We start from the raw sequence: 21154 nt of genomic DNA, 5'->3' as shown, positions 1-21154 counted from the left end.
GCCAGGGCCCGGGCCCCTGGGCGCCGCTGCTGCCGCTGCTGCTGCTGGCGGGGTTCCACACCTGCAGCGCCAGCCCAGCGGATGACGGCGCGGGCCCGGGGGGCCGGGGACCCCGCGGCCGCTCGCGAGGGGACACGGGTGCCGACGAGGCGGTGCCACGCCACGACTCCACCTACGGCACCTTCGCGGGGGAGTTCTACGACCTGCGTTACCTGTCGGAGGAGGGTGAGGCTGCAGAAGGTCGAGGGGCTGCGAGAGGGGAGACCCGCGGGGTGGGGACCGAGGGAGGACGCGAGGGGATAGAGAGGACGATGGTAGAAGCAGCTCAGCCCCCCGCGAGCGTGGAGGAGGGGCTGGAAGAGCTGTAGGCGCCTACTGCCCGCTTTCCACGTGGAAAACTGAGGCACAGAGCCGGAGGTAGTAACCCAATTTCTGCGAAGCCCTGGATAGGGTGTGCTGACCCCCACCCCCAGTTCCCAGTGTGTGGTTTCCATCCTTCCTGCCCGGGAGGAGGCCACCATCTGGTCTGAAGTATGGGAGACCAGGGCAGCTGAGAGAGGAAAAAAAAAAAACAACTTACAGGGAGATGACCTACATTTGCAGCACCCGGCGCTCCACCTTCTTAAGTTTTGTTGGTGCTCACTGCCGGTTATCAGAGCTGGGTCACATCTCCCAGCTCATTTATTAGCTGTCACCACACACAGTATGGTCCTTTTATGAGAGCCACCATTGCTGGGGCCATGTGGGTCCAGCTCCCTGGGGATGTCAGCCACCAGTTTCGCCCCGGAGGGCGTTAGGGTGGCTTCAGGACAAAAGCCAAACTGATTCGGTTCAGAAGAGACAGAGACTCATGTCTTACTTCTGTAACTTGGGGATGTAGAGATTTTCTTTTTCTTCTGCTAAGGGGCATATCCAGGAATCAGTCTGGGAGTTGAAACGTTGATACCTGCTTGGATGTCTCTGCGGGTTAGGATTAGGTTTACCTCTGTACAGCAAACGTTAATACCATCGGCAGGAAAAAACTTTCCCTCTCCAGTAAAGAAATGTAGCAGTAGGGAATACACAACTTGTATGGAGGCTCCCTGGCCTCTGGGGACCCTGGATCTTATTCTGCTTTTTCATAGCAGGTAATTTCATAATCCCAAATGAGTGCTTGAACTCCAGCCATTGAATTCACATTCCAGATAGTGGGAAAAAGAAGGAAGGGCCCTGACTCCTTTATAAGTTTACTCAGAAGTTTCATGCAACTACTTACTTCACATGTGGTCACACATAGGCATAGAGGAGGCTAGAGGGGAGAGACAGAACCTACAGAGGGTGTCCCAGGAGGCAGAGGAAAAGGAAGTGCCAGGAAGCGTCCCGTAGTGCGGTGAGGATGGGTGTGTAGACTTGGGGTGGCCCATGGACCCAGGAGGGGAGATGAACCCTGGCTTCTTCTCTGCAGGGTTCTTCCTTTGCAGGTTCCAGGTAAGTAGGAAACTGAGTTTAGTGAAATTTTTGTTGTATTTGTTTTTGCTTTTGTGGTGTTGGGGGTTGAACACGGGGCCTGCCACGTGCTAGGTAAGTGCTCTACTCCTGAGCTGCACTGCAGCCCCACACTGAGGATTTAAGGAAGAGATGGCCTGATAGTGGAACATCAGAAAAGAGAATTAGAAAAATAGGGGTAGGGGTAGGGATTTCCTTGAGGCCTGGGGAGAGCCCACTGGCCTTTACCTGCCCTGTGCAGAGATTGTTTATCCAATGTCTAGACTGCTCAAGGTCCCCAGATGCAGAAGCTGTGCACCGCGGATTCATGGTCTTTGATCAGTTCCCCGAACCCCGCAGTGTGTTCACTTTTCAAATTTAAATGATGTATTGGGTTCACTACTCTAGTTTTCAGAATCATGAGGCTATCTATCTGCTGTCAGTCTGTGCTACTCGTGCTGATAGTCCCAGCTCAAATGCCACCTCTTTCAAGGAGCCAGCCTGGATTCCCCCACCCCACTAGACAAGGGTATTCTCTCCCAGCCCACTGTTGAGTCCTGCCACAGCCTTTTTGTTTTCTGTACTCAAGAATTTGGATTGGATCTTGGTTCTTGAATATATATCTTTTTCCCTTGAGGTTCTAAACCCAGAATGTAAAACAAATTACCAGTTGATTATGGCCAAATAATGTCTTGCAGATTCTCTGGAAAACAACTGAATTGAATCTTGGCTTATGTTTGTACTGTATCTTCCATGAGTCTAGCTCATTGATGCTAACTTTTCTTCACTGCTTACTATGTGCCAGTGTTTTTCAGGTACTTTACCACATTAATCTTTATAGCACCTCTGTGAATTAGATGCTACTATTATTCACTATTTTATTTTATTTTGCAGAACTGGGGATTGAATGCAGGCCCTTGTGCTTGCCAGGCAAGCACTTATTCTACTGAGCTATCTCCTTGGCTCCTTATTATGCACTCTTTAGAGTTAAGGAAACTGACCCATAGAAAATTAGAATATTTTAGCTAAAGGAACACAGCTAGAAAATAGCAGATAATTTTGTGCATTTGTTAACGGATTTTATGGATAAAATGGTGCAAGGAAGGTGTCCCTTCTACCTAGCGTTGAGAATTCCTGCTGACAAAGTGCCAGAAATAGACTTGGAGGAGAGAATTGCGCATCTTTATGAACAAACTTGAGGAGTTTAGAATTGATATGGTAGGGAGTTAGACACCCTACAGTAGCAGGGTGCTCCTGCAGAAGCTGCAGTCACATGAGTGTGGAGCTGAATACGTCCACTTCATTATAGAGGCTAGTAGAAACAACAATTTAGCCAGTCCAGAAGAAAACTCATGAAGCAGTTTGCAGAGAAGAAGCTGAAGGTATGGCCAGTCTATTTCTGGTAAAAACTCGAAGGAATCAAGTACTAAATTAATACCTGAAGGGTGTGATTCCAGTAGTTAATTAGAAGCAATAAATGGCAAACCAGAAGCCATTAACCGCTCAGTAGAGTATGCAAAACAGGCTCAGGGGACTGCAGGAAAGGAATAGTGAATTAGATGAGAATGGAAACCACAAAACCATATGGAGAACCTCAAAAGTCTACCAAGAACATTACTACTTCTCATGTTACAGAAATATCTCATGGGAGCAGAAGACTAGAGAGAAAAAAATGAATGGAAGAGAAGAAAAGAATTATTTTCAAACACAGAGAAGCCATAGAAAGTTTATAGAGTCTATGTGAAAAGGAAGAGTTTTTATAGTTTTTTTTTTTAACTCCCCAAACCAGTACTATTTAGCTTCCGTCAGGTTTTTATTTTAGAGGGAAAAAAACATAGCATCAAAATAGAAAAAGAAGTGAAGGGAACAAGGCAAATGAAAAAGCCATCAGAAGTGGGAGACCAGACAAAGCTAAGGGGAGGGGAAAGAAAGCCTGTGTATTTGTGTGGTTCATCCTTAGGGCTCAAGACTGAGGAAGTCAGATCAGTGTAGGGGAGACAGTGTAGGGGTGTAGAGTGAGGGGCAGGAAAGGTCTTTTAGAAGTAAAGTAATAGGGGTCAGATTTTTGGTTTAGAAAATGGCACATGGACCTGGAACATGGCTCAGTGGTAATACACTTGCCTAGCATGCCCAAGGCCCTGAGTTCTATCACCAATATCACATACACAAAAAAATGGAACTTGAGAAGTTTGTGTGGGGAAGGGAAGGAACTGGATATTGGAGGTCAAAGGACAGGCTGAGGTATCTGAGGTAGGAAAAACAGGAAGAGACAACTGAGTAAAGTTACCAGGTAGACAAAGGATTAAGGTTTTGTGATTAGGAGACTGGAAGGGTGTTGGGATTGTTCACTGAGACAGCAAATTTAGGAGGAAGAGTGTTGAGGAAGTGAAGACACTTGGAACTGGACACCTGGGGTTGACCTACTTGTGGAATATGGAGCTAGACTTCTCTCCAGACAGGTGAATGAACTGTTGGCCTTTACCAGTGGTACAAATAAAGAACAAAGGCCGAAGATTCCTCAGAATCTGAAGAATCTAGTGGGAAACATATGACATAGTAGGGATACAGATAAATTAATGAAATAGAAACCAAATATTCAGTAAAGATAATTAAGAAAGTCCAAAGTGATTCATTAAAAATATGAGTGAAGTGTACTAGGGTTCAGCAAAGAAATAAATCTATTCAATAGTAGATTTATTTTAAGGATTGGTCCACATGCCTGGCAAGTCCAAAATCTGCAGGCCAGCAAGCTGAAAACCCAGGAATGGACAGTGACAAAGCTCAAATCTAAAGGTACCTATTGCGACCTCGCTGGAGAAAATCATGCTTTTTGTTCTTTTCAGGCCTTTGACTGATTTGGTCCAATCTGTTTAACTCCAAGTCCACCAGTATAAATGTTAGCCTCCTCCAGAAACACCCTCAGAGAGGAACCACCATGATAATCTTTGACCACAAATCTGAGCAGATGAGTCCAAGCTAAATTAACACATAGATTTAACCATCAGAATTTGTTCTGACAAGATTGATCAAAAAAGAAAAACAAAAAGAGAAGACCAATAATATTAGTAGATATAGCAGAGATTAAAAAGCTGATAAATTGTAATGACAAAAGTAGAGGTAACCTGATTTAAAGTGGGGAGTCTCTAAAAGGACATTTCTCCAGAGAAGATGCACTAGTAGCCAAGAGATGCACGAAAATACACTCAGTATCAGTGGCCATTAAAAAACGCAAATCAGAATCACACAGGGCTGAGGGGATAGCTCAGTTGTGAAATGCTTAGCATGTGTGAGGATCTGGATTTGATACCTACGTCACAAAGAAAAAAAAATCATAATGATACACCCCCACACTAAGATGGCTATAATTTTTTTTAGAAAAAGGAAAATTGCAAATGTTAGCAAGGATATGGAGAAATTAGACCTGTCATCCATTGTTGATAAGGATGTAAAATGTTGCAGCTGTTTTGGAAAATAATTTGGCAGTTCCTCAAGAAGTTAAATACAGGGTTAGTGTATGATGCAGCAGTTCTATTCCAGGAGAGTTGAAAATGTATGTTCACACAAAGACTTGCACACAGCAGCTTTATTCGTAATGGAAAAAAAAAATCAGGCTGGGGAGATAGCTCAGCGGTCTAAGTGCCTTACTGGCAGGTGCAAGGACCTGGGTTTGACCCCTGGTATCTCATGTCATGTGGGCCCAGAGCCCTGGGCATGGTGGCTTATGTGCTCCCCAGTGCTGGGTCAGGCTCACTATGAGTCTGACCTGCATAGCAAGACCCTGTACCAAGTAAATAAATAAATAGATCGATAGACAGATAGATAGATAAATACATACATACATACATAGAAAATAATAGCAAAAAATGGAAACAACCCAAATGTCTGTAAATGGATGAATGAATAAAGAAATATGGTCTATTCATAGAATAGAATAATGTATAGACACCAAAAGGATCCAAGCTCTGATACATGGATAAATGTAAAAATATATATATATGCTATCTGAAGGAAACCAGACACAAAAGGTCATATGTTACTCCATTAACATAAAATACACAAAATAGGCAAACTCATATGTTGGCCTTACTGGGAAATTTGATTCAATTCCTGTTCAATTCGGTTCACAACCAGAATCATGGAAAGAATTAAGTTTGGGAACCGAGGTACCATGTAAGTGAATGGAGAGGGATATTTTCATGTCCTTGGAGTAGAGGGTAATGTCTTACAAGACACCCTATAAAGCATCACCAAAAGAAGAAAAATGCTTGTCTTAACACATCAAATTCAAAGATTTGAATCCAAGACGAAAGAGAAATAAAAAACTAAAGTGGTGGCAGACTGGGAGAAAAAATGGCAACATTGGAAGCCCACAGTTTTCTTAAATGCTTACATTTCTTAAATTCTCATGAAAAAGATCAAAACTCAGATAACACACTGGATAAAAAGGCTAGAAATACATGTTGCAGAAGGGAAAATTGACATATTTAAAATGTTGGCTCCACCATTACTCAGGAAAATTCAAAGTAAAATTTGGAAATGATCGTACAAGTACAACCGTGCATGTGGGAAAGCCGTGACAGTCACACACTACTGATGAGACCATACACTGGAATGTTATGCTGAGCACTATCTCATTCACCCCTCAGTGGAATTGAAGATGTGACCTGTCAGTTTGCTTCCTGGGCTTATTAAAACAAAACAATACCTCTTGCCTATGCCAAAAGGAAACATAGGTAAGGAGGCTTGTCTCTTTATTGTTTGACAAAGTAAACACTGGAGGAAACCAAAATGGCTTAACCTGGAAAGATACTTAAGAAAATATGATTATACATCAGGGAATACTATTCAGCCAGGAGTAATAGGAGGTCCTAGATTTACCTATGTAGGTAGATTCTGAAAGGAAAATATTAGACAAAATGAGACTTACTGTATTGTGTCATTTATGCAGATTGGTAACATACATAAACACTTTTTAGGAACACACGCATGAAAATAAACATAGATGGTGAATAGTAAGTTGGGTCAGGCCCTTGTTAGTCTATTCTGCTTGGGTGGGGTATGACCCAGGTCTGGACCTCTGCGCGGCCATGGGCTAGCTCATGTGGTGCATTTGTTAGCTAATGTGGCATGATAGCTCCACTGGCCCAGTGAGGAGCTATGAGAACCTGGATTTTAGATATACATTCTGCTGCCAGCAGTTTTGGCAACTGCCTTACCTCACCTGGTTGTGCTAGAAGCTCGGGATGGTGGTGTGTAGAAGACGAAGGGCTGTTTCCAGTGAGAGCAGGTAGAATTCCGTGCTTCATGGAGGTGAGAACTTCCTTTCAATCCCATGTTGTCTCATTTCCATTGTTACTAATGTGGTAAGTTTATCACAGTAAAACATTGTTTTTCTAAGGTGCGCGTGTCTGTCAGAACACCTTTTATTTTTGTACTGAGGATTAAACTTGGAGCCTCACATGTGCTACACAATATTGCATCACTGAGCAACATCCATAGCTCTTATTTGAGACATTTGCCCTGGCTGGCCTTGAGCTTTGCATCCTCCTGCCTCGCCCTCCCAGGTAGCTGGGATTACAGGGCTGTACCACCACATCTGGCTAGCAAAAGAAGCTTGTTGAAGCAATTTACCACTTGAAATGTGTAGTGCATATGAAACAGAGTAATGAATATTGAATAGCATTATTCTCTAGCCTTCAAAATAACACCTGCTAATAAGCTACAGTCTTGGAAAATACATTGTATATTTGAGAATTAATCCATTCAGTTTATCAGTCATATTCCAGTTAGGAAGACAGTAATTATACTAAGCTTTTTAAACAGGGATGAGCAGCCTAGGGAATTCTATAAGAGTTTGAGGGAGTGAAGAGAGCAACTCAGGAGTTGCAAACTGAAAGGTTTGGGGTTAGCAGAATCTGCAAGCTCGGACAAGGGGCCTCCATAGTTGTGACTGATGGTGGGGAATGGGGCTCTGCCCAGCTGCAGCCCTGTTGAGCTGCGGGAGGAAGCTGGTTCTGAGAGTCTTGCAAAAAGCTGGGGACCTAAGCCAACTTCCACTGCAAGGATGAAGCAGGGTTCCTGAGGATTTAAATATCGGGACAGCAATCTGACAGGAAGGAACAGTCCCCCTTGCCTCCTCCTGTCTCCCTTGAATGCCTTCTGTTGGCATGGCCTCAGCAGCTGGCAAAGGAGGAGGGGTGTGCAAGTACTCAGGCTCGGGAAGGCTGGGTTGTAGCCAGAAGACAAGAATATAGATACCGGCACATGGTATAAACTTACTTTCTACTCAAATTTGAGGGATCATTTAATTTCAGCAAGAATGTAAAATTGCTGTGCAGTATTCTAATACCACATCCCATTAGTGCGCTACAGTTTATTTTGGTACTAATTAGAGTTAATGTGTACTCCACAAGTTAAAGGTCCTGGCCCCCAGCAAGACTGCCCACACCTCAAACCAACCAGCTATGACTGCAGGGGCTTCCTTCCACTCCTGCTGCATGAGTTGCTGGATTGCCTTGTAGAACTCAGGAAAGCAGCATGCTCACAACTGCAGTGTGGGCACGAGGGAGGCAGCCCTGCACCGGCTCACGGAGAGAAGCATAGCGTGAGGACTGGCAGGACCCCGAGGGCAGACTTCATGTGGTCTCTTGTGGAATCATCGTGTCACACTCCCAACATTTCCTGTATTCATCTAGGAAGGCCCACTGAGCTTCAGTGTCCGGAGCTCTTATTAGGTCTTTTGTTTTTTGTTTTTTTTTCTTCAGAACCGGGGATTGAACTCAGGCCCTTGCACTTGCCAGGCAAGTGCTTATTCTACTGAGCTATCTCCCCTGCCCTCAATATGTAGGTTTTCCTTCTTCTTCTTCTTTTTTTTTGGCCAGCTCAGCCCACCCTGAGGGTGGGGCTGGCACAGCATGTGGTGCTGGGGAACTAAATGCGGTCCCCTGTGCCTGCCTAATCTTCCCTTTGTGGGCACTTTTCACCGCTGAGCCATCTCACTGGCCCCAGGCCTTTGTTATTTAGGCATGATGGATTTAATCATTGGCCATGTGGTTGAACCCAGTCTCCTGCCTCCCTTCTCCCAAAGAGGGACAGGCTGCAGGCCCTAAACCTGTAATCACATGATGGGTTTTTCTGGTGACCACTTCCCATTCTGAGTCATTTCATCTCTGCACATTCAGGTGTGATTCAAACAGGTTTTGAGTAACAAAGACCTTCCTATCCAGCAAGCTGGAAGCCCTGAGTTCAACCTATTGTTAAAGGGTTGCACAGGTGCATTTAACAGAATACAAGTTCTCATTCCAAGTTTTAGAAACCTACATGATGATAGAAAATTAGTGCCGGAGAAGCTATTGGCCAGCACTGATACCTTAGTTCAGAACATTTATTTGAGCTTTCTTCTAAAACTTGTTTTTATTTGGAGATTAGATATCTGTTTTGCTTACCCAGCGATTTTTAGTTCTCAGTCCAATTTATAAAACTTAGTAGTAAGACTGATCCAGTGGTAATCACAACTGGCATTTATTCAGTCTAATGCTCTACCACTGAGCTGCACCCCCATGAACTGGCATTTATGGATAGCTATCATATGCCAGTGTATTAGTCTATAAGATAGGAAGTAGTGAGCATGTGTTTGAAATGTGCTTACTTTTCAAAGTAAAAATTACATGCAGTTCATGCTAATCAGGGCCATATGTCCCTTTGTAATTTTAGAAATAGAATGGAAAAATCCTATTATGTACACAAGTGAAAAAAATCTACTATCAAATACACAAATGTGTCATCAGTTTTTTTTTTCTTTGCTTTAGAGCATGGGAAACCTAAGCAAGAAGCAGCATTAAGAGAGATTTTCTCAGTCACCTGCAGAATTAAATACAGAGAGCCCACAGTCATTGCATTCCTGGATAAATACATTGAGAAAGAAAATGTCCTCAGGATTGTGAGACAGAAGAGGAAGAACACACATGAAGATGCTTCACCTAGGTTTGCAGCATTGAAAAGTTGCTCAGTAAATAGTAAGAGCAAAACAAAAACCTCATCCAGAGCCAGATTCAGTCTGTATACTGAAGAGAGTGCAGGTTGTAGTGCAAAATAAGCACAGAACTAGAAAAAGTAATGTGTGTGACCCAGTTACCTAGGGGTGGTGACAGTCATGTCATGTGCTCAAGGTCTGGCATCATAGAGGTACTCTGAAGGCACCAGGTGTGCCAGCAAACTAGCCTAGAGACCCTTTCTTTTCCCTTCCTTTCCTTTCTTTCTTTTTGTTGTTGTTTTGTTTTGTTTTTCTTTGCAGGGATAGGAATTGAACACAGGGCCTTAAGCATACGAAGAACATGCTTTACCATTGAGCTCTATCTCCAATCCCTAATGTATAATAAATCTAATGGAACAAAATAAAACAAAACTTAATTTAAAAAGCATTACAAGTCACAGAATACTTCAAAATCATTGCGAAGAGCACTGTTTTCCTCAAGCTTATTTACATTACCTAATATCTGTAGGTGATTTTATCACTTGACAATCACTTACATATGTAAGTGTCCAGTGCCAAACTTTGTACTTGGAAGAGAACATACATGGGACCTGTGTACGTGCGATTAACAGCCCAGGTGAAAAGGATTTCTGTTATAAACTGAAGCCAGAAGGCAGCCTGTTCTTCAGTATGTAGCTTGGCACATTATGGTGGCCAGTGATCTCATAAGAAATGTACACAGATGTTGGAATTCTCTTTGAGGGCTTTAGAGACATGTGGAAATGCTACTGCTTAAGCAAGATAGCAGATTTGGGAAAGGGAATGGAAAACTCTGTGTACCTAAGTGGAAAAAGTCTACTATCAAGAACATTAGTGTATCATTGTCAGTGTCTTCTTTTTCTTTAGAGCATGGACACTGTATTAAAACTGATTTTAAAACTACCAAGCGACAGTGGTGGTATGGAATTATGCTCCACCCTGTGTCTCCTGTTCCTTGACTGTAAAATGAGAAACAGACCCATCCACTCCCAGATCCTTCCTACGTCTGAATCTGAAGGAGTGAGTCCATGTTCTTCCCTCATGAAGGCTCAATCAGTTAGAATCCTTCTGGAAGTCCCCAAACATTGCTAGACATGTGCCATAGAAAATAGGCGGCACATTCAAGAAAAGCTCCTTGGAAGAGCTGTTGCTGGATCTTCTCACCATTTCTTATTCTTCCTGCCAGGTTACCCTTTCCCCACCGCTCCTCCTGTGGATCCGTTTGCCAAAATCAAAGTAGAAGACTGTGGAAAAACCAAGGGATGCTTTAGGTTTGTAGAACTGCAAGCCGGATAAATTGAAAGCTAACAAATGTGTTTATTTCTCAAGGTAGCATGTAAGTTGCATGCAGCCCACGCTGGTCCAGGGCCCTTGGTCCTTTGTGACTTCAGCAAGGTTACGGCATTTTCTGATGGCTGCTCAGTGTTCTCGCTCAGGCCGCCCTGAAGCCGAGGGCATTCTCGCGCTCTCCATTCCAGGGTGGGGTGCCATTGACACGGGCCTTTCCTCAGCCACTGGCTGTGTGAGGAGGGTTCATGACACGAATGTTGTGAGTTTCAGTGATCCTTGGTTTTAATTTGACTTATATATAATTTTAAGTTTTGTGACATTTTAACTAGGAATTTTGTGATATTTTTAAGTAAAAAGAGTGATACACATTGAATTCACAAAAAAATGTAAATTCTTAACAAATCCCTTTTCCCCCAGAAGATATTCAAAAATAATTCAGTCATGTGAGAAATGCATTCACACATCTGAAGAATGGACTCCAGAGGCAGGGAGAAAATGAAAGCGAAGCATTAATGCAGCCGGCCTTGCAAGCCTGCATGCCTGATGGACAGGCACGAGCAAAGCCCTTGCACCAGGCCTTTTAAACTCCAGCACACAGGAGTCCTTCCTGTTGCTCTTCACGGCCCGGTAGAAAGGGAGGCACAGTCTTTCCCCAGCCATCACCTAATGTTTCATCGCCTCTTTGTAAGATAATTTCCTGGCCTCCCTCCCAATTTAAGTTTGGATTCCTTCATCGTACTCTGTTCTTTACTGTAGAGCTCTCTGGGAAGCCCATGTGCCTGACTAGTGATTTCATGTGACCTTGCAATGTAACTCTTTCTGCTTAGCTTTATCTAGAAGACTCCGCTCTTCTTCTCCCTCCCCCACCATGCCTCCATTCTACAAAGGCTTGTTTACTGTTGCTATCTTTCCCTCAAGGTCCTGTCTACCCAGCCATCCTACAAGTGCATGAACGTTGTCAAGCAGTATTTGCTACTTGGGGTTTAGCTGTTTTGTCTTGAAAATGGGCCACTTTAAGTTTCTTTTTCCTCCAGTAGTAACTGAAGTTTAAGAAACTCTAACGTCATGCCGAGAACATTGGGGTGTAGAGACCTAGATTTGATTGCCATTGCTGCCACAGACTTCCCTAGGCAACCCGGACCAAGCCCTTTCTCTTCTTTGGGCCTCATTTTTTATGTAGATAAAGTAGAACAGATCATTGCTAAGGTCCCTGGGTGAAACTGTATTTTTGAGATCCCAAGAAGCAAAGATTTAATGTTTAATAATATTTCTTAGCATACTCTTCAATGCATAGTAGATGCTCTCCTACTGTATTTAACAAGCGCAAGTGCCAATGTCTCTTCTGATGTATCCTCTAGATACGGCAAGCCAGGCTGTAATGCGGAGACCTGTGACTACTTCCTTAGCTACCGGATAATAGGGGCTGATGTGGAATTTGAGCTGAGTGCAGACACAGATGGCTGGGTAGCAGTTGGATTCTCTTCAGACAAGAAAATGGTAAGATGCAAATCATGCTAGAAACAGGCTTTTCTTTTTTGTTTGTTGTGCTCTTTTACATTGTGAGAGGCAAATGAATTGATCAAAGAGGTATAATTATTATGTTAGTTACATCTCTTTTACTGCAGGTTTAAAAAAAAAAATAAAGCACATACCTATTACCCCAGGTACTCAGGAGGCAGGAATGATTGCAAGTTGGAGACCAGCCTGGACAACTTAGCAAGAATCTGTCTCAAAATAAACATTTTTAAAAGCTTATGCATAGGTTACTTACCTAGCATGTATGAGACCCTGGGTTTAGTCCCAAGTACAAAATAAAATAATAGGGACTGGGGACAAAGCTTAGTCATCTAAGTGCCTACCTGGCAAGCATGAGGACCTGATTTGGCACTGCATGCTATCCTGGCCCCAGAACCCTGGGTGAGCTGTGTCATCCACTAAAACCTAGTGTGATGGCACATACCTACAATCCCAGTGCTAGAGAGGCGGAGACAGGAGGATCACTGTCCTGTACCAAATAAATAAATAAATAAAATAATAAAATCTAGCTTAAGTGGAAAGATTGGTTATCAGAATATAAAGTGGCTTATGGAACTGTAGTTAGATACTGTGTCCATGGTAACGCTGCAGGAAGTACCTCTAGAACTGCACATCTAAAAGCAGAAAGCATTTACAGTATTTCTCGTTCACATGTGTGCCTTGGTTGGGCTCAGCTGTATGTGGTGGCAGTCCATGGTTTGGGTTCCGGTTTTCTCTAGTCAGTCTCGAATATGCTATCAAAGCATGTTCTTTTCATGGAAGAAGAGACATTGAATACCAACTGATTTTTCCCTTTTATTCACACGCTCAACGCTGAGCACGTCTGTGACACAAGTGTGGTGGTTCTTCACTATGTGCCCGCACTTCTCCAATGGACAGCAACGGAGTGTCCTCCAGTTCAGTTCCTTCCTGATAGCATCAGATCCCACTCATTAAGAGTCAGTCTGTCCCTGTGAAACCAAATGGAATGGTTTACCCCCTGATGAGCACAAAGCAGATAAGCACAACCAGGAAATAAGAGTGAAGATGTATTACTTGCAGCAAAAAAGAAAAAGCTCTAGGGATAACTCCCAAAGTAGTGTCTTCTTGAACAAAGAAAACAAGGAGATTTTATTGGGAAATCTTTTGCATATTCAGATGGGACAGATTTGTTATTATATGTAGAAATAGGTACATACATTACATGTTATAACAAATGACTAGTGGGACACCTTTGGGCAGAGAGAGTATTATAAAGAGCAATGTTTAACTTACCTAAAAAGATCAAGTCAGAGTAACTGGCTGGCTCAATCCTCTGAAAGGCCTTAACTGAAACAAAAAACCAACTCTGAAGGAATTTAATGATTCAAAGGGCCAGCACCCTTTACACACATATGCACATGTGTGCACACACATACACACATGTGGGCACAAGCATAAATTATTGTCCCTAAAAGCATGATGAAAAAAATATGGTGGCTATTTAAAATTTAAAAACTTATTGTAGTAAAAGACTTATTGCCATTAATCTCCCTCAAAATTCTCCCCCTTGCTTTTTTTTAATTTTAGGGATGGGTTTACAGGGTGTTCAGGGTCTTACTACTAGATTGGACTCGTACTGATCCGCCAATTTACAGCCTCCTAAGAGCTGGGATTATAGGCGTGTTCATCATGCCCAGTCTCAATTGCTGTCTCTGCGTGCCCCAGGGGCTGGGGGCAGCACTGGCAGGGCAGGACCAGGGATTGAACCCTTGGCCCCTGTGCCTGCTTGCAGGTGCTTTAATCTGCTGAGCTATTTGGCCAGCCCTCCCCCTTGCTTTGATCACATTTACCCCATCATTCTTGCCACTTTCTGAAGGTTATAGAAATCCTCCTTAGAGAGTAGAGTGTCTTTAGTTACACTGTCATGGCTGCCTCTGTGTCCTAAATCAACTCAAAACTATTAGTTTCACAGTCATTTTGACTTTGGGAAAGAGCCAGAAATCATTTGGTGTCATATCTGGTGAAAAAAATTAAATGAGGATGCACTGTGATGTTTTCATTTGACAGAAATTTCCTTAAACTTTTTGAATTAATTCAAGACATTGAGGCTGCTGTGGACAGATGCACATAAAAGAAGCCTCAAGAAGTGCTGCAGAACAGGACAAGGATGTTATTAGTGTGCTCAAAGAAGGAGCTCTATTTTGAAGGAGAGTAATATCAATGTGTCTTTTACTATAATAATTTAAAATATTTGAAAGTTTAAATATTTACTGTATGTTTTGATTATCTCATATCTGCCTGACTTATACTCACTTAAGATGCCAATTGCAAATCAGTTGGGACCTGTGTTTCTGACCAAGTGGGTATAAATCAGGGTTTCTGTATATCCTTCCTTGAGTTTCATTAATTTCCTGGGTTAGCTTGAAGAACTCTATTATTATTATTGTTGCTATCATTAAGGATGTTGCAGATCAACAGCATCTGACCACCACTGAGCTATATCCCCGGCCATAAAATCATTTTTGGTAGGATTTCAAATTACAGAAGTGATGGAATGTGTACTTCTGAGTGAAAAGCTTACAAAACAAAAAATTGGTTTGTTTTTCTTCTGAATCCTTTCCATACCAGGGTGGTGATGATGTCATGGCCTGCGTCCACGATGACAATGGCAGGGTCCGCATACAGCACTTTTACAATGTGGGCCAGTGGGCGAAGGAGATTCAGAGAAATCCTGCCAGAGATGAAGAAGGAGTTTTCGAGAATAATCGCGTCACTTGCAGGTTCAAACGCCCTGTGAATGTCCCCAGAGACGAAACAATTGTTGATCTCCATTTGAGTTGGTATTACCTGTTTGCCTGGGGTCCAGCTATTCAGGGTAAGCTCACACTTCAGCATCTGCCTTGAACAGCCTCCACCGCTGTGCTTGTGTTTGTTATTCATTGGCGTTGCACCATGCACATCAGACAGCCTTAAGCACTCTGAATAATATAAAAGAAAAAAAGAAGGGCTGGTGGTATAGCTCAGTAGACTAAGGGCTTGCTTAGGTAAGCTCAGGGGCCAGTGTTCGATCCCTGGCTCCACATGCCATGCTGGCCCCACCCTCGTGTGCGCTGAGCCAGTGATGGAGTCCAGGCATGGTGGCGCACGCCTGTAATCCCAGAACTTAGGAGGCAGAAATCAGGAGGATCACTACTGTGGGCTGTGTAGTGAGACCCTACACACAGCAAAAAGAGTTATGCCTCCTTTCGACAGAAGATTATAACGAGCTTGTACCCGAGGACAGGTAGCACCCACGAGCAAAGCTAGAGTGTCACAAGGTAGCACGCAATGAGCTATGTGCTTGATGAAACAGGTATTTGCTCTGTGGGGCGTGGGGTGTTCCATTTGCACCATGTTTCCACTTACTCCTTACCACAGCCTGCAAGAGATCTAGATGCTGTGATCTTCCTCTCAGAGACATTAAGGAACTTGTTCAGAGCTATACAACCAATTAAGGGGAGAACTAAAATTCAGTCCTAAGTCTGTTTGACTCCAAAATCAGGAAATACTCTTAACCCCTTAATAGTCCTCAAACAGAAAATCACTGAACAGGGAAATGTTTCTCTGGAGCTTGCAGCAAGTATGTTATCAATGCTCTCTTTAGGACTATTCTGGTGGTCATGCACCCTCCAGATTATTCTACAAGTCTCTCCCTTTACCCCTCCAACATTAATATGCATGAGCGATTCACCGGCTGTATTGTTACCTTGGTCTTCTGCCGGCCTGGGGTGGGGATGGGCTGAACTGTGTATTTCTAGTAAGTTCCTCGCTGACCTGTGGATGACCTCACCTGGGAGGTGAGGTGCTCTGGCATTTCTCCAGCCAAGACTCAGGAACATCGGGAGACCTTTTAGATAAAATCAAGTTACACCATCTTGAGCATTCCTCCTTGCTGAGTAGCCGAGTAGCCTGACCAAGAAGTGAGTTTGGCTTGCAATTCTTAAGCAGGAAACCAAGAAACGCACCCTGCATCCTGCTAATTGCCTCTGCCTTGGCTATGTCCTTAGCAGCTCTTTGTCACTTCATCTGATCGCAGTTTTTGGTGGGTTTCTTGTTCCATCTGTTTTCATTGATTGGTGTGGAGATTGCATAATGGACACCTCCAGATTTTGGACACCTTTCTCATTTGCTGATTAATCAGGGGACTTGCAAAGATACCTTCAGGTAACTTTCTGCGTTCAGGGAAATAAATTATATAAATAAATTAGCCCACAGAAAAGAACTTATTTAAGTTCTGAAATTTGAAATCTTAAAAACCAAAGTTTGAGTACGAGTTCTTGCCCTTCATAGCTATCTAATATTCACCCTACTATCTAAAATCTGAACTTCATTTCCATATATTTAAAGTGGGGATAATAGTCTACTTCATAAGACTATTGAAAGGATTAAATGAAAACAAGTATTTGAAATTGCTTTATAGATCAGAAAGTGCTGTACAACAGCCCATAGTTATTTGTATGGAATGTGTTCTAAGACCCCAGTAGATGCCTGAAACTCTCTGTATATTATTTTTTTTTCCTGTACACAATTTATAAGAAATTAGGGACCAGGTAGATAGCTCAGTAAAATAAGTGCTTGGCTGGCAAGCATAAGGGCCTGAGTTAAATCTGCAGTTTTGCCAAAAGAAGAAAGAAAAAAGAAAAAAAAATTAACAACAATAACTAAGAATAGGACAAATAATAATGATATGATGAGTTAGCATAAATGTGAGCTTTCGTTTTCTCTCTCACAATATATATTGCTCTGTACTGTATTTTTGGGCCCTGACTGACTGTGGAAAAGTGAAACCACTAAAGGTAGACTCGGGCTGGGGAGACAGCTTGGAGGTCTAAGTGCCTGCCCAGCAAGCACAAGGACCCAGGTTCATTCCCTGGTACTACATGCCATGCTGGCCCTTGCAATCCCAGTGCTGGGGAGGCCGAGAAAGGAGGATCACTACCACTCTGAATTGCATAGTGAGACACTGTACCAAATAAACAAATAAAAAGGTAAACTCAATGATAAAGTGGACAACTGCATTTCAGAAGATCATCTTATGTACATCACCTCCTATCCTCACGTCTAAAGTCCTATCCAGTTACGTCTGGCCTTATCTGAGAAGTTTTCTCAAGACTTTGGTTTTCTCCCATTTCCATACACAAAAGCTCCTACCCAGGGTCCAGGCTTGTGTTTTTCTTGTTTCCTGAGTACCCTTCTAGCACCTGTCTACTGGCTAAATTTAACCATTCTCTAACGGTCTCTTTGTGGGGACAAACTTTGTGAGTTCAAGACTGGATTTTCCTCATAGAGCTTGTGTGGTCAGGTCTGGGAGCTCATGTAGATGGCCAGGGAGGTGAGGGAGGTAGGATGAGAGGGCCCTGGGGAGAAGAATCTCTGTACCATCCTGAGGAATGTGTGCTCACAGAGCTGAAACTTTACATGGGAAGTTTGGCAGGGCTTTTCCACCAGAAATTACCTTTAAAACCCCTACTGTAGTCAGGCATGATGGCATATGCTTGTAGTCTCACCATGGGAGACTGAGGCAGGAGGACTATAAGCTTGAGCCTGGCCTGAGCAACTTAGTGAGCCCTTGTATCAAAATTAAGTATAACAAGAGCTGTGGATATAGCTCAGTGTGATGGCCCTGTGTTCAATTCCAAGTAACACACACACACACACACACACACACACACCCCCCTACTCTGAGCCCTAACCATAATGAGGGCCTTGCACTGAATTCACAACCTCATTTTCCTAGAAGTTTCATATGGCTTTTTAAGAGGTCAGGTGCTCCTAATAAACTTTTGCTTATTATGCATCCTTTTAGAGATGCATGGAGATGAGCTTGTGATTTTGCTCATGTTGGCCTCAGACTCCAGTACTCAAGGGATCCTCTCAGCTTAGCCTTCTCAGTAGCGGGGACCACAGATGCACCCTGCCATGCCCTGCTTATTAACTACCTTTTATTTCTTTATTCTTTTTTAAAATTTGATGGGGGTCCTTTGAGCAAACTCAGGGCCATACATATTTTTGGCAAGCCTCTACTACTGAACCCTTAACTGTCTTTTACACATAACCTTTCTATTTGTAACCAGGTCCCCCCCCAAAAAAAGTTCCTTAACCAAAGATTTATTTGATTTCTTAGTTATACTACTTTCTGTGTCATTTATCTCCACTCCACCAGACAGAAATGTGGACCCAGCCCCTCTGGTCTTGCTGGGATAAACTACTTCCTTATGTCCCACAGACTGTGAGGGAGGCTTCCATTTATAAGGGAGCTGCTAATGCCAATGGGAGTTGCTGATGCTGCGTGTGAAAAAGAAAAATTCGAGTAGAAAAAAATGTAGAATTTGCTACTTGAAATAATTTTTTTTTTTTTTTTTTTTTTTTTTTGCGGAACCAGGGATTGAACTCAGATCCTTGCGTTTGCCAGTCAAGTGCTTATCCTCAAGTGCTTATCCTACTGAGCCATCTCCCTGGCCCGAAATAAAAAATTTTTAAAAAATCAAAATATATCTTATCCTTGTGGAATTAAGAATCTGAAACTCACTAGACACATTACAAGTAGGAATTTGTTCAACCCTAAGTAGATGTCTTAAAACTAGGATGCCATGGAAAAACAAATAGCGTGCTGATGTTGGGTGGGGTTGCAGATTAATGAAAACCACTCTGTTTGGATGAAACTAGCTAATTTCTTTGTTCTTCATTATATGCACAATGATAGCAGATTCTGCTAACTAATACCTGATTCCAGATCTTTGCAATCACTATAGATGTGTTCAACACTCAACACTTTTCTTTAGTTTTTCTGTTTGCTTGAATGCTGTTTTAAGTGTATTTTTTCCAACTGCTCTCTCTTCTTCTATCTCGCTTTCTTAAAGGCTCTATCACTCGACATGATATAGACTCGCCACCAGCTTCCGAGCGTGTTGTCAGTATTTACAAGTATGAAGACATTTTTATGCCATCAGCTGCCTATCAGACCTTCTCATCTCCGTTTTGCTTGCTCCTCATTGTTGCTTTGACCTTCTACTTATTGATGGGAACCCCTTGATCTTCAAGGTCAACAGATTGGAAAGCCTTTACTATAAATACAGTTTTCAAGAATAACTGGGATAACTTTAGCTTCTGATAAGTTGTTAAAAAAACAATTCATGATTTTAGGTTTCTAGAAGAAAAAAAACCAGCTTTTTTTTCTAGTTAAAGAGGAAATTTAATATTGATCTTTCTTTAGGGAAGTACTTTAAAGTTTGTAAGCACTTTCAAATGTTTTTGTTTTAATTTGAGCTTTACAGTGTCTCTGTGTGGAAGATGGTATGATTACCATCTTCCTGATCAGACTCCAGATCCAGAGAGGCTGCCTTTCTATGACCTTCCTGTCATGTCAGCCACATAGCAAGGCAGATAGAAAGCTAGGAAAAGAAATCAAGTCTCTGAACGGTCTTTAGTGTCCGTGCTACAGCCCAAGACAGTTACTTTGAGTGTTACTAGGGACAGCCTCCCTGAAGGTCACTTCACAGGCAGCTTTTTGAACAATTCCTGTAGGACACAAATGCTTTGGGATTTTTCCACAGTTGATGGGGGAAACAGGAGAGAGTACAATAATGTGAAAATGGGTTGTATTGATTAAAGTTCTTCTAAATTAGTGCGTAACTATGAGAAAATATGTTTTATAGCTGTTTGGGAAAGTTAGAAACAGAATTGTGTGCATTCCTGAGAATGTAAAATGATCTTAATGATAGAACTATGGGAATTCTTAATAGAATTGAGGCTGTTCTACTACTGTATTATATCTACTAGGGTATTCATATATGATTAGCGACAATTCTGTTGTCAGGGGCTGGGGAGATGGCTCAGTAGAATAAGTGCTTCCCTGGCAAGCACAAGGGCCTGAGTTCAATCCCTGGTTCTGGAAAAAAAAAAAAAATGTTGTCAAAGTCAGCATACATTAAGTATGTGTTGTAACAGACAAATTATCTTAACAAAAATTTAAAGCATTTTAATAACAGCAACATTTTGCAGATTGTAGAGATTTGGAGCAAGAAAAAATTTAACATGAGATGTTTTTGTTTTTTAATTAGAAAATGGGAAAATGGCCTAAAAAGTGAATTCTGCTGGATTTTTTTTGTTTTATTTTGAATGTATTTGATACAGGGCCTCACTATGCAGCTCAGACTTGTAGTGACCCTCCTGTTTTCAGCCTCCTCAGCACTGGGATTACAGGACACATCACCATGCCTGGTCTTAGTGGCCAGCCCAGTGCTCCCTGGGCGTGGGGCCAGCATGGCATGGGGTGCTGGGGATTGAACCCTGGTCCCTGTGCTTGCCTAAGCAGGTTCTTAGCCTGCTGAGTTATCTCTCCGGCACTTCCCCGGGAGTTTTAATTCAAAATGTTTCAGCTTGTAAATAAGACCTGCAGCCAGTATAATTTATGATGATGCCTAGATGTAATGTGTTTCCTCTTTTCCAAGGATCCCAAATGTTTCTTTGCCCCACACATCTGTACTAACAGCCCAGGAGAGGAGAGGTGTCCCCAAGCACAGTTGTGCTGCAAGACATTTCCTTTGTGGTGTTCTAGTGTTCGCTGACATGGCCCAGTTGTTAGCTTCAGCTTTGTGATGAAGCAACACCAGAGCCTGTGATTTCTAAAGCCATCTCCAATATTCACGTCAGAGGTGAAAGTCTCTCTGTGAGTAAACCTTTCACATATTTCTGGGTCTGAACCGAATAAGGAAAACTGTTATGTTCAATGACACTACACAGTTGCCATGTGCTTCCAAGGGTTGTTGGAGAAATACAGATGGAGAGAGAAGAAATGATGTGGAGTGAGCAGGGGACCTGGGGAGGGCTGCAGACTCAAGGTTCAAGTCCACA

At 42.6% G+C, this 21154-nt stretch overlaps 1 protein-coding gene across 1 annotated transcript in view; it reads left to right on the top strand.

Annotated features, from left to right (window-relative positions):
* Positions 1-20393, top strand: part of Frrs1l (ferric chelate reductase 1 like) — a 22569-nt gene extending 2176 nt beyond the window's left edge. Inside the window, exons 2-6 of the mRNA XM_004638103.2 lie at positions 6-225; positions 10662-10746; positions 12124-12262; positions 14891-15137; positions 19162-20393. Of these exons, the coding sequence (XP_004638160.1) occupies positions 6-225; positions 10662-10746; positions 12124-12262; positions 14891-15137; positions 19162-19334 (864 nt within the window). The 3' untranslated portion in view covers positions 19335-20393. The remainder of the gene's footprint in view (positions 1-5; positions 226-10661; positions 10747-12123; positions 12263-14890; positions 15138-19161) is intronic.
* Positions 20394-21154: the final 761 nt, after the last annotated feature.

The sequence above is a fragment of the Octodon degus genome, unplaced genomic scaffold, assembly GCF_000260255.1.
Source record: "Octodon degus isolate 3935 unplaced genomic scaffold, OctDeg1.0 scaffold00094, whole genome shotgun sequence".
NCBI classification, from domain to species: domain Eukaryota; kingdom Metazoa; phylum Chordata; class Mammalia; order Rodentia; family Octodontidae; genus Octodon; species Octodon degus.
This window is presented reverse-complemented; position numbering and strand designations above follow the sequence as displayed.